At 31.3% G+C, this 14,574-nt stretch overlaps 1 protein-coding gene across 1 annotated transcript in view; it reads right to left on the reverse strand.

The window, feature by feature from the left end:
- Positions 1–14,574, reverse strand: part of Cdh12 (cadherin 12) — a gene marked incomplete at its 5' end in the record, with an annotated part of 195,156 nt that overhangs the window by 55,823 nt on the left and 124,759 nt on the right. Inside the window, 2 exon segments of the mRNA XM_058571854.1 lie at positions 813–1,066; positions 12,399–12,586. Of these exon segments, the coding sequence (XP_058427837.1) occupies positions 813–1,066; positions 12,399–12,586 (442 nt within the window).

Below are 14,574 nucleotides of genomic sequence, written 5' to 3' on the forward strand. Positions count from 1 at the left end.
GTCCAGAATAGCTTTCATTGCTGTTCTCTATTGGTTCTCAAGAGTTGAAAGCCTGTAAGGTCAGTTAGCAAACAACAGAATATGGAAGGAAATCTCAATCCTATTGCAGGATCAATGTAAGGAAAAGGGGATTTTATCACAGTGCTATTGTAAGTTATAGCTTTACGGGAGGGAGGGAAAGAGGAAGGGGGAGAGAGAGAGAGAGAGAGAGAGAGAGAGAGAGAGAGAGAGAGAGAGAGAGAGAGAGAGAGATTAGTGAGGAGGTATCGATAGGAAAGAGCTCCATGCAAAGTCTGGGTTCGGGGCAATTCCTTAATTCATCTTACTCTTGGACTGACTAAATGTGTTTCCATTGTCTCAATCTCACATTCAGAATGGAAAGTCACTACAACAAGAAAAAAATCGCTTTCAAATCGCAAATGACAAAACCATCCATTTTTAAACACTAACATTGGGGACAGAAATTTTAAAATAATTATAACATGGCTGCTACATTCTAGGCACTGCGAAAGTATCTTAAATTAACTAATTTGGAAAATCATTCTTTGAACTTCATTTATTAAATCTTTCATAGATTAAAAATTGAGATTTGTTAGTTTGTGTGACATATCCAATAGCTTATCAGCAGTAAATGTTGCAAGGAGGACTGATACAGATGTTTTGTCCAAATCCTACGGCATTTCCTCTATTCTTATATATAATTTCTAGCATAATATTCTATATGTGAATCATGATGCACTTTTGGTCAGAAAATTGTTATTTGTTTGTCTTTGTTTTGTTTTCATGACACATAAAAAGAAAATATTTCTTACCTAACAGCACTACTGCCCACATCCAGGTCTTGTGCAGTTACAGCGCCAATGATGGTCCCGACAGGAGTGTCTTCATAAACTTCCATGGTGTAAAGTGGCTTGCTAAATACGGGTGGCTCATCTACATCCAGAACACTGATCTTCACTGTAGCAGTGTCTTTGAAAGGGCCAGCAGAGTGAAACTGGTGGTCAAGGTGAAGGTTGGAGGCCTCTACTTTAAAAGTATATGCCTTCTTCGTTTCAAAATCTAAAGGCTGTAGTGAGGACAAATCCAAAGTGAAGTGTTACATTTGTATAGAATGTGGCATAAACCATGAGCATCATTTCAGAGCAATGCAAGTTGGTATTAATTATACTGGTTTTGAAATGTCTCACTTTTATAATTAGTGTGTAAGTAAAGCACAAGGTCAAACTTTCTGGGTAACTCATAAACATAATCTTTTGCACATATTAAATTTACATAATGTACTTATAAGCATACATACTAGATAGGGGTTACACATTTTATAAAAGCAGTTTGAAATCAGTTAATAGTTTAAGGAAAGCACTTCTCACATCTTATCCAATACTGACATCTAGTGGAAGCAAGCAGAGATAAAGAAATGGAACAAAAATGGAATTGTATAATGAAAATTTCTAGATTCCATTTGTAAATTTGGCATAACAACATATGTTTTTAAGCTCATTTTTTCTATTGTGACATTAGTATAATTTTCTTTTAAATACTTATGAATTAATAGGTCTTTTTATTAGAAAACATTTGTATCAAGATTCAAAATCACACACAATGGTAATTATGAAGAGTGTTGGTCTTTTGTGTTCCCAGAACTGCATATAAATACTGGGTACTCCCATGCATTGTCAGTAAGTATCACCAAGAATTCAGGCTTCCAACATATATGAACAAATTAAAGAAGGCATTGGCACAAACATACAAGTCATTTTCCAGATCTTCAGTGATGCTCAATTTTAACTTGCTACTACTTACATTCACCCTCACTGTAAATGTTAGTTTTATTATAAAAGTAACTGAAAATGCTGTATTCCAGAATATGGTGCTACTATGTTGCTTTGTTAAGTGATAAGCTTAAGGATAATGACTCAGACTTCTAATCTTCAAGGAAAAACTAAGACAACACAAATTTAACATTAACAGTGAATATGGGGACTCTTAAGTTTCTGTTTGCTAAAGCAGTTCCCTATAGTGTGACCACAATGATTTGCTAATTGTCTTGTCAGCATCTGTTCCTTTATCTAGCACACCAGAGGAAACTAAAAGAGGTTTATTTTCACTTTTAAAGACATGAGTATTATTTTATGTATTTCTTCTGAGAAAAAGAGAAAAAAAATCACTTATATATTCAAAAACTCTCACAATTCAATGGAATCTGCTATGGTTAAAACAGTTATTAGTCTTGTATATGCATCAAGTAAGTCTCCTCACAATATTTTTAATGCATGAGAACATACATTTATTTTCCCTTTAATTATTCCCTTTATTTTATCAAGTTCATTATATTCTTGTTCCTATTTTTATCTTTGTTCTATGCAAATAATTGATTTTGACTTTCTGATAATTTAGTCATACCTGTTAACATATAACATTGATTTCCTTCAGTTTTTATTACTTTCCTGTTAGAAATGTTTATTTCTCTTAAAACAAATAGAAATAAGATTGATAATATGGCCACTGGTCCCATGATTAGAAATGAAATATCTAAGAAAGCATAGATAGAGGATAATCCCATGATGATATTTTGACCCATCTAAAGCTTGACTCTCATGCTTTGAGAAAGGAATCAGACTCAAGAAAATACAGCTAATTTCCAGAAAAATATGTCAAAATGTTATTTAAGACAAAAAGAAGAAATCAGTACAAAGAGTGAGAATGAACAGTTTCGAATAAATAAGACCAAGACAAGATAAGACACATATTTTAAATATTAAAGGACTATAATGGTGAATATAAGTTAGGATTATTATGTAAGTTTCTGAGTAGTGAATTAGTAATAATTTAAATCCTTTACAAGAATAACTTTAGTTAGGAAAAAGGAAGAAACAAATAACAAATTAAAACTTTCAGCACTGAATTAGTTAAAATATACAAAGTTCTGGCAAGGCAAGGGGTATCCCCTCGGAAGAACTGAAAGGTACAAAGGTAAATAAGATTTTTTTTTCTCTCAGCATTCAATAAATTATAGAATAAAGGCATGTTGTCTAATGGAGGAGTTTGAAGAAGCAATAAATTTCATTTAAAATACCATAGAAGTTGTCTGAAAAAAAGAGAAAAAACGTAAGGTGAAAGAGTACACTGGCTAATTCAAATTAAAGAAAATACAAAGTTCTTCTTGCATGTAAAAAATAAGTGCTCCATAAATTTTAAACAAATGTATTTTCCTGACAGTGAACCCTAACATCTATCTTAGAGCAATCTAATTTTAACAACTTAGGAGTCCTTGATTTCAAAGCAAACTGAGTTGCCCCAGCTCAGACTTATTCTCTTTTGGGCTCCAAATCCACTGCTATCCTAAAATGTAGGCATTCTTACCAACTGTTTCCCATCTCTAATTTTCCTCTAGATGTTGAAATGCCTCTGACTATCTGTACTAATGTGTATATTTGTATATATAGCTTATATATTGCATATATAGTTTTATTTTCCCTCTTAATAATACATTACATCTGTCTGGATGAACTTGACTCTTTACTGGTAAATCGATTTCAAGCCAGAGACAGAAAGAGACTTACGAAACATTTTTTGCTTTTTAAATTTTACTTTTATTTTTAGGAGATAAGACATGATGTATGTTTTTAAAGAACTCCTGGCCTATCACAACAGGTAAGAATTTGGCAGTGAGGGAAATAGAGAGTGAGATGAAAGAACCTTTTTGTACATATAGATTTTTTTTTTTGCAACTGAAAAGTTATTTCCTACGAAGATCAAAGAACAGGAGAAAATTGTAAGAGAAATGCCACAATTATATTCTATGTGGACTTCTTCATGACTCTGACCCTTAGGCAAATTCACAAAATGGTGTAACTCTGAAAGAGCAAAGAATCACCAATCATCTCTACTTGACTGTACTCAACCATCTGACGGACCAATGCCATATTTGGAGGGAGATTTTGTAATCGACAAAAATTCTAACATTTGATATAATTATAGAACAGAAAAGATTTTTTTTTGGTAATTGCTAGAAAATTAGTTCTATTTTTGATGGGATTAAATAAATTTGAAATATTTATTTTTTACACAGTACTTTGAGAATTTTATGACATTGCTCTGGGCATATTTAATTCAGTGAACCTTTCTAGAAGAATAAGAAAAAGACTGACTAAAGAGAGTTTAACTGAGCAACTTCTTTGGATTTTTCTGTAACAGAAGATTAGTACGATCAGAACTTCTGGAAAACAATTCACAATATAGGAAATTGTGCTACTTAAGACCGTGACTGTGGTGAATTGGAGAATGGCTTATTTAGCTGCTCTCTGGAATACAAAGTGAGAGAAGGGTCAAATTATCACCTTTTACTTCTTTTTGTTACATTGCTTTCTTTACTCTTTGCTGAAGTCCAGATAATTAAATATTCATAAAATGTTAAGTGCCAAATAATTTTTTTTCACTTAAAAGGAGGATAAGCTATTTTTAATATTAAATATCAGAATAACCCCCTGGGCTCTTTTAGGCCTCATCTTGTTCCCAGATAATGTTGAGTGGAAACAGGTACCTATAATTATAGATACATGAGAACTGGAAAAGAACAGCTGTGGCAGACAGAATTCTGAGATGCTCCCTATTTTTGTCCCCATTGCCCCCAACCATTTTATGTAATAATTCTGCTCCTCAGTGTGAGGGACTCGTGAATTAAATGGCATATTACTCTTATCAACTTGTTCAGTTCTGTGGAAAAAATAATATGAAGATATAACTAAGGCTCTTAATCATTTGACATTGACTTAAGACACATTTGCTGGAGATGTCTGACCTAGCAAATGGTGCAGATGATTCTGGCTGGTCTTTTTTTTTTTTTTTTTGTGGTGCTGGGGATTGAACCCAGGGCCATGTACATGCGAGGCACTCTACCAACTAAGCTATACTCCCAGCTCCTCTGGCTGGTCTTGAGCAAGTGAACATGTGAGCACAGGAGCCTGCGTGGCAAGTGCCTAAAGGATCCCTATGAGGACTGAGACTTGATCTCAGCCAAGAATTAACAAGACAATCATAAAACCTCAGTGAAGTTAATTCTGCAGGCAATCAGTTAGCTTGGTAAAGAGCTCCAACCTTGTATCAGATTGCAACCTCAACCCACACCTTCAATTCAGCCTGAGAAGCCTACAGTGAAGGACTAGGGATCTGGCTTAGCTGTCTTCCCATCTGTGGTGTTATTGCAGCAGTTTTCATGATGAGCATCTATCAGTTTTGCCAACACAGTGAAGGGAACACTCCAAAAATGAACAAAAAACAATGTATCCTTGGCATTAAGGCTGTACTCAATCACTTTGTAGGTCTTCACAGTCAAGAGAATAGAAAACTGTGAAGGGACACAAATGAGCAAGGGGTGTAATGTTTTCCAAAATGTACTAGTCCTTTTCAAGATAAGAAGTTAGAAAACAGATTTAAATCAGACTGAACCATGATGAAAATACATTAGAAAAACACTCTTTCAAAGCAAGTTTATATACCAGCTGAACAATAAAGATAAGATGTTCAGAACACATATTATTTTGAAAGAAAGTCAAGTTTTCCATGAGTTAATTTTATGATCAATAAAGTCAATGCCTCTCTGAGAGAAGAGATGGGAAAGCTTATATATATAATCTCCACTGAAGAAAGAATTAAATTCAATATTTCACTAAAAATAATCAAAGATTTGATGAATAATTGATGTTCTTATAACACATGAGAAAGTCCCTATAGTGAAGAAGCATGCAATAAAATAAAATGTGGATATTTTAAATATAGGCTTTACTTTTGACAGTGTTCACAGTATTTCTTATATAATTAAAAATTATATAACTATAAAAAAAAGAACTGCTATTTTTATTTAAAGAATAAAATAAACAATTCAACTTATCTCTAAAAATATTACAACAGAACTACTTATTTAAAATGCATTTAGTTTTTCTTTGCAATGTTATTGCATTCCAGTCTTTTGTAATACTGAAAATTGTTTGACAGTTGTTTAACAAGTTCCTTAAAGACCATGGACATTAGTTCAATGTCTGTTTTTTAGTGACAATAATTTTTGGAACAAATCTAGTAACAAAGACAAAATAAATCAAAACAAAGGCAATAATGTCAGGGCTTCTTGCTACACATTTTCAATAATAATTTTCATAAAATGACAAAAGGTTTCATCAAGTATCATAAATGCTTAAGTGAAATATATGTGTCACGTACATGTACAGTATAAATCATTTCTATCTGGAGAAGCCAGTTATTTTTTTACCACATATTACTATTCATAGCAATGAAAGTATTTGCTTTTCAAAATATGCTATAGTTGAAAATAAGCCGTGTGATTTTGAAAAATGTATCCTTCTTCCATGCACTTCAAATTTCCCATTAATGAAATCAATAAAACACTGCTTTTCTATATACTTTGCAGAATATTTTGAACTTTATATAGTATGTAAGTGAACATGAAATGTTTTTTGTCTTATCCAACAAAACATTAAATACCCTATATATTTTAGAGATTTTCTTTAACAAAGAGGACAAAACATAAACATGATAAAGGACTTCAAATAAGAAAAATCAGATATGCCATAAATGAATGTCATAAGTCCAATAAGAGCTGTTGCAGAAATGCTGAAATTTTGAGAAATAAAGTAAGAGACAACCAGTTTGGGAAGAAGGGTTTGAAAAAACCGTTGATGATAAGCAAGGGAGATAATACTAAGTAACAGGAAAGTATTGAAATTCCTTTGAGCAAGATACTTCCATGAGAATGTGGAACACCTCAACAACTCAGGTAGACACCTGCAGTGAATTTGGTGTGGTTGAAAAGGAGCTTGTACGTGTGTGTGGCAGTGTGTACAGAGGCTGGTGAAAGAAAATATGCAGCCTGCTCTTGACCTTTCCAGCAATGGGGACCAGATAAAAGTGTAAGTAAGATAAACAGATGTAGTTCCTACCCTTCATTCACAGAATGAAGGAGTTCCTGAAGGAAGATAAAGGGGTGAAGCTGGCAAATAGTTAGCAGTGTTGGAAGGGAGTATTAAAGAAGGATATAAGCCACAACATTAATTTCTGCTCAGAAGAAATCACTGGATAAGCAAGCTCATTCCCTGTTTTTGGCAAACAAAGGTCTATGGGAATGGTAGAAACCTAAGAAATATTCTGGACTTTTTGTTGAAAAAACTAGAAAGGACAAAAATAAGACAGGTCACATGTTTATTGGAGAAAAAGAAGGAATATGGCTTTATACATTTTGAGGTTGAAAAAAGCATTAAGAAATATTCAAATAGAAAAATCTGCAAAGCAGTAGAAAAATTGGCCTTAGTTTTGTTAATTCAGGGTTAATTTAGAGTTGAATCTGTTAAGAGAAGTTGGGCAAGATATTTAAAGAATATAAAGAAGCTTTAGAAATTAAAAAAAAAAACAGAAGAGAAAGACAAATATTTGGAAAAAACAGGAACATAATATTTGTAGAAACAACATAAGGAGTACCCCTTTCTCTGAAATTAGGAATGTCAGAGTTACTAAAAATAGAATTTTTAAAACTTATTTATTATTTTTTGAGCATATACATTCGTCTAAAATTTATTTTCATTTTATTCCTGAGAGTTATTCTAAAATTTACCACATGATGGTGCTGTTACCAAGTCATATAGTGTGGAAATACTTCTCAGTCATATAAAATGGTAAAAATAATGAGTTTTACTGATTCATGAGTAAATATAAAATATAGATGCCCAATGGAACCAATTGAGGCCACAGCTTATTTATGAAAGGGTTCTGTTGAAAAGTCAAATCTTTCATCTCCTATTTAAAAATCCTTCTACTTTAGATTTAATGTGATCTTTAGTTATGTAAATTCAAAATGAAAAAATATGCTAAGATAACATCAAACTGGTTAAACTTTTTAATTTCAAAAAATGTTTTACTTATTTTGTAATAAATAGGCCACCACTTCATCATTCTTCATTTTAAACAGATGACACCACTACTTTGTAGTTCTTAATGGACAGTTTTATAGAGATGGTACAGGACTCTTTCTGAAATTATGCAGGATATTAAACTGTTCATTGTATAACTGAAGTATTCACTCTACTGTTTTAATTACCTAAGTTTTCATTCAGCAACAAGCAAACCAAAGTGTTTCTCAATATATTTATCCATTTAGTGTTGAGAGATTTTTTTTAACTGATGTAAATTCCTATTCATTTTTATATTCAAGGAGTATATATTTTATTTTTATTTTTCTCATAGGGAGTAATTACTAAGATATAGTTTATTTGTCTTTTTAATATAAGAACTTTGTTGAATTTAAAACAGCTGATTTTCTCATTGCAAATATATCCCAGCTCCTAGATTTAAGATGTGATTGAAAATTTGAGAAGCATTATTCTAGTTTTTCTAGTGTTGGTATTGCTATATTATTCAAAAACACATAAGAGAATTTTAATTTCTGTATACTTTGTTCAGTGTAATATGCAAGAGTAGAGTAAGAGTTGGTTTGGGGTTTTACCAGTATTGTGTGCTTTGGAGAGATTTACAAACTTTCCTAATTTTACTCTGAATGCAATGTGATACAGTGAAATGACACCTTTCTTCATTCTCCTCAGCTTATGTAAACCCGAGTTTCATTTTTATATATCCTCACCCTACAGAGGAAAAGGAGAGAAGTATACAGTAAAATAAAACTAAATAAAAGATTTTGAAGATAAAACAACATTGAAAATATGTGCTTCAGAACATTGAGCATTTGAATGTATTTTAAGTGGGTTAAAAAAAGAGAAGCTCTGTTAAATTGAAGAATATATCATTTCATTCCTCTACTGCTGCTTAAAAGTTTGTCAGCCAAAAATTTAAAATAACTCATCTTTAAAATACAGCTATGTATTCATATGTAGGATATATATTTATGGATTTCCTAAATGTATTTAGTATACTTAAAAATATGATTTAAGTAGGAATTCATAATTCTTGCATTGCAATTCTAGGCTGAGATACAAAAGGGGAAACTTTCAAAAAATAATTTTAAGATCATATGGAAAATTAAAATACTACTGTTGATGTTTACATTCATATTATTTTTGCTCACTTCATTCTTCAAAGACCAATAATAAGTGCAAGATAAAGTTTTCTGAGAACCTACTGCATGTAATGCTTGAATAGTCTTATTACATGAGCTTTACCCAAAAGGATTCTGTATTTTAAATACAGTTGTCATTTTAATTTATTTTGAGTTTTCCATGCACTTTATTCAGCTGAATATTTTTCCATTATTCCTTTTTCATAAAATCATACACCATTTTTGATAAAGATATATATGTGTGTATGTATGTGTACATAAGCATATTTCATACAATCCAACACATAGATAGATGTTAGATAATTCAAAAATTGTGTTGCAAAACTTACTTCTTAGATTTAAGAGATGTAGTCTATAGATTGTAGTGTTTTTGTACAGCAGAATAGGTTACTAGGTAGTGATTGCCCCTGGTGGATCCTTATTTAGAGATCACAGCAAGTTATAACATTGAATGTGACTCCAAGTATTCTGTCAGGCTTTGTAAGTACTGAATTGCTTGGTGTAATTTTCTAGGTGATGATAGTTATAACAATATGTTTTGACTGTTTCTTTAAAATTTAGCCAGAATCACCAATTCTGGCAGTCTTTACTTCTATGAGCATCTCAATCTGTTTCTTGGATTAATTTCAATGATCTTTTCACTGGGCTTTTTTCAGCCTTACTTCCTAAGTCTGATTTTCCTCAAAGCATACAGAGTAAACTGACTCTATTAGAACAGAGGTGATTTGTGTATAACTCCCCTTATCATTACCAAGCTCAGAGTCCTTGACCTGACCTACAAGACCTCCATCATGGGACATTGATGACCTTGTCTCCAATCAACATTCCTTTTATTCACTGACCTTTCCAGTCTCTTTGTCCAGCACTCCCTCCTCAGAGGGAGATTTTGCAATTGTTGCTTAGTTTTTCTGAACACATGTAATGTACACAGTTGTTGTTCATCTGTCTTTATTCAGAAATAGGCTTATATTTCACCATAGCCCAAAAGTCTTCTTGACCTTTACTATAAGACTGCCTTTCACATTCCTGTTATCTCTTTACCTTGATTTATGTCTATCAGCTTGAATCTATCATTGCTGATAGTGATATTTCATGTGTTAATTTTCCGATTTTCCCAATTGAATGGATGGAGCTGGAGAACAGGGAATGTGTCTATCTTTGAGTCCAAAATGGATCTGGGACACTGTGGCTACACCGTAAATATCCCTTGAATGATGAAGGGAAAGGTATAGTCACAGATTTATTTGGACAAGGAGTTTTATGCCAGTAAGATGAATGATTAATTTACCTCAGGAGGAAACACTGTTTTGTCTTATTTAGAGATACATTTTCCAGATTGATTATCTGCATTATGTAATTCAATTTTAATAAGGCATTTCCATAGTTTTGTAAATCTCAAAGTCAATCCAATAAAAAAATGAAAAAAAAATTTCAAAAATTCAAACAAAAAATGATGTAGCACCTACTCACTATGAATCTTTCCTTGGACTGAAAATGCATTCTTACTGATTAAGTAATAGTTAAGTTTTTTATAATTTATAACTGCAACACTTCCTTCAAACATTATATTTTTGACATCATAAAATAATAAAGAAATGTAACACTATTTCTTTCCAAATATATTTAAAAATAAAGATTTTCTGATTGACATGTAAACATCAGTTACAGTCATGGATGAAAAATAGGTGTCTACAAAAGTAAATATAAAATATAGAAAACTACATTGATGAATATAAAATACTTTTACAATAGCAAGATGAAGGAATATTTAAATTTAGATATGCATAATTTAGTATTAATTCTGTCCCTCAGATTAACTTTGTAAATCTACTTAATTTAATGGTTAAATTTTAAGATATGAGTAAATAAATTATTTTCTACCATTTTTAGTATTATTAGCATATTAATATTTGTTACAGTAATTTCATTTGGATTGATTTTGAAAAATATTTAAATATTATTACTTTTACAAAAAAATTAATAAGAATATTCACTGATATGTTACTGAGTAGAAAAGAGAAATACTAAATAACAATAGAGAAATAAACAAGAATCATACACATTTTTTCTTTGTGTATTTCTCAAATTCAGCATTCATGCATACTTTTAGATGGTATCGTGTGTTAACTAACTTCTGGACTAAGTACAATTTATGTACATTTGTGGGAATAAAAACAAAATGACTATATATATGAAGCTTATATTTACTTTTAAGATGATTTTCATTACAATTCATAGTGTTTCTTATTAAAATTCAGAGCTCCTAACAAATATGAAAAGAAAAGACTGATTAATAGCACTGACTTCAAAAATATTTCTTCTGGGTTGAAATGATCATAAATAGTAACAGACGTGACATGTACTGCAGTTTGAGTTTAAGAGAGTATACATTGTACAAGGAGAGGGGGAAAGAAAACCTAAATTTAATGAGGTTCACTTTTTTGCTACATTTCACTACTCAAAATTCATAGTTTTCTTCATTATAATTGAAGCAATCTACATGCGTACAGTGGAATCAGGTTTCTTTCTCACATTTACACACTCCTTCATATGCCACTACCCAATAAAAGACAAAACTACATATTGGGCAAGTAATGACTTGTTTCAAGGGTCCGACTAACTTTGCTGTCCTCCTCTGCTGCCCCTTCCACTCTCCCTTTCTTTCTCTTTCTCTAAAGTTTGGCCAGAATCACAATTCTCTCAATCTCCATTACTATTAGCATCTAAATCTCTTTCTTGGATTATTTCAATGGTCTCTTCACTGGGATATTTCTAGCCTTACTTCCTAACTGATAAAAGTAAAAGTCTCTGTAGGCTTTTTTCTGACAGAATTCTCAAGTCCATTATTATCCTTTCTTATTTCTTCCACTTCTGCACTGAATAAAACTTACCCACAATAGTATTTCGCCACTGTGATATCAACTCTCACCAATAATGTGCTAACTTAGATATTTATGCTCTGTCTTCTCCAAAAAGTCATGAAATGTCAAGATCAACTTTGGTAGGATAAGAGTTATTGACTGTTTGTCATTTTTAAATTGATCATTTGTGTACATTTATTTCTATAAAATTAATTAGAAATTAAACTCTGATAAGAGTGTTAAAAAAGTACATAATCAAACTATTAGGCTTCATTATTCAATATAAATCCATATTTGTTAAATCATAGAATAACACTATCTGTGGGAGTGAATATTTCATAATTATAACATTTAATGTTTTATTTAAAATATTACTAATTAAAGGAAAATCAAAATTGCTTATACCCTTTCATTTTCTTTAATTATTATTAGATAGTAAACTGTCAAAACCTTTGTTTATGTACCTTTTTCAGTTTGATAACTCCTTCTTGTGTATCCTCATCTGTGACGATGTCAAACAAATTCCCTCCATCTCCGGGAACAATATTGTACTCAATTTCCGCATTTTGTCCAAAATCAGGATCCACAGCTCTTATTCTTCCAATAGCTGAGCCAACAGGAGAAGATTCAGGAACTTTCAGATGGAAGATGCCTGATAAAATATATGTAATTTGCATTGACAGTGAACTAGTAAAGAAAGATTATCAGGTTTGAAAAATGTAGACTGCACAAAGTAAATCAAATTCGGAACATTATAGAGCAAAATGCAAAGGCAATTTGCTGTTAAGGATTATGATTATATGTAATAACTTCATTTTCACTTCAGTAGACCTGCTTTTGATTTTTAAATGGGTATTATAAATAATAGAGTGTGCTATATTAAAATTACTATATGGAAATATTTTAATATGATTGATATCAAAGTATACCTTATATGTGAGGGTAAAAGTCTTCATAATTGTTACCAAAGTAATCAATACCAATAAAATAGAATCTAAAACACAACGAAAAGATATATATAATTAATAAATAGATGATAAATAGATAAAAGATAGATGGATAGTTATTTATGAATGTGAAGGTTATGTATCCAGAAAGTAATCATTACAATGACTGAATGTATCTTACAATGAACTGAAATGATAAGCTGTACACTAATACAAAATTCTACCTCGATGAATTTAAATAAAGCATATTGGAGACAAAGACTGAGCTCATTTTTTAAAGAGGGAGAGAGAGAGAGAGAAATAGAGAGAGAGAGAGATAATTTTTTTTAATATTTATTTTTTTAGTTTTCAGCTGACACATCTTTATTCATATGTGGTGCATCGAACCCAGAGCCATGCGCACATGCCAGGCGTCAGCTCATTTTAATACATATTAACTCGGCATATTTTCTAATATTTAAACTGAGTACATAAAGTTTGAACTCCCCATTTTTTTTTCTTTTTCTCATTAAAGGAGAAAAAGTTAAAATGATCATTTTTACCACCAAATGGAATACTTACGTTACATGAAATAAGCACTGGATCAGAAAAAATTAAAAAAAAAAAGAATACTTATCTGTGGAAAATATTCCAAGACTATGAAAAATAGTAGAGGTAATTTAAAACCTTGTCAAAAATTTAAAGTGTGAGATGAAGAAAATAAGTAGGACATACTATTTTTTGAACATCTCATCAAAGTGAATATTAATGGGTTAAACAATAACATTCAAATCAAAGTTTAAAAAAAGGAAAAGAAAAGGAGGAAATTAAAAATGCAGATGCTAAAGTGAATGAAGAAGTTCAATGTTTTAATTTTGATACTGGAATTCCAGTTTCAAATTCTATAAATAAATTTTGAATGTCACTTTCCCATGGACAAACCAAGTGCAGTGATTAAGTTCTTTTAGAATTCTAGTACATATGTGGATATTGAGTTATAAAGGCACTCAAGACTTTTCTTGCATGGTGAAGTTCACTCAACAAATTACTTTTAAAAATTATAATTATTTGCTTCAAGATGGCATGAAAAATTATTAATCATACCTGTTTGTAAATTAAGTCACTTCATTTTTCATTACCAATTATTTTTATAGAATATATAATTATTTCACAATCAGTTGCCAAACTTGGTAATCTCATCAGCCCTGGTAACAGTTAAATCTTGCCAGCTACCCTCTACCTCCCAAATATTTCCCACTTTTTTTTCTTGTACATTATGTTGAAATCTGCCTTATTTTAACTGACATCGAAAGACCATCACCTCAATAGAACACACATTCCGTCTTAAGAGGGCTAAATATCCACCTATACCTTGTTTATTTGATGCACAAGAAAAAAGGTATATATATATATATATATATATATATATATATATATATATATATATATATATATATATATATATATTTGGGGTTGGTACCAGATATTGAATTCAGGGCACTCAACCACTTAGCCACATCCTCAGCCCTATTTTGTATTTTATTTAGAGACAAGGTCTCACCAAGTTGATCAGCGCCTTGCTTTTGCTGAGGCTGACTTTGAACTTGCAATGATCCTGCCTCAGTCTCCTGAGCTGCTGGGATTACAGGCATGAGCCACTGTGTCCTGCTAGAAGGTATAGTTTATAGTGACCTAAAATAATTGTGTATAAGTA

The sequence above is a fragment of the Marmota monax genome, unplaced genomic scaffold (genome assembly GCF_021218885.2).
Source record: "Marmota monax isolate L192 unplaced genomic scaffold, Marmota_monax_Labrador192_F-V1.1 WCK01_AAM20220418_F8-fsc00456, whole genome shotgun sequence".
In the NCBI taxonomy this organism is placed as follows: domain Eukaryota; kingdom Metazoa; phylum Chordata; class Mammalia; order Rodentia; family Sciuridae; genus Marmota; species Marmota monax.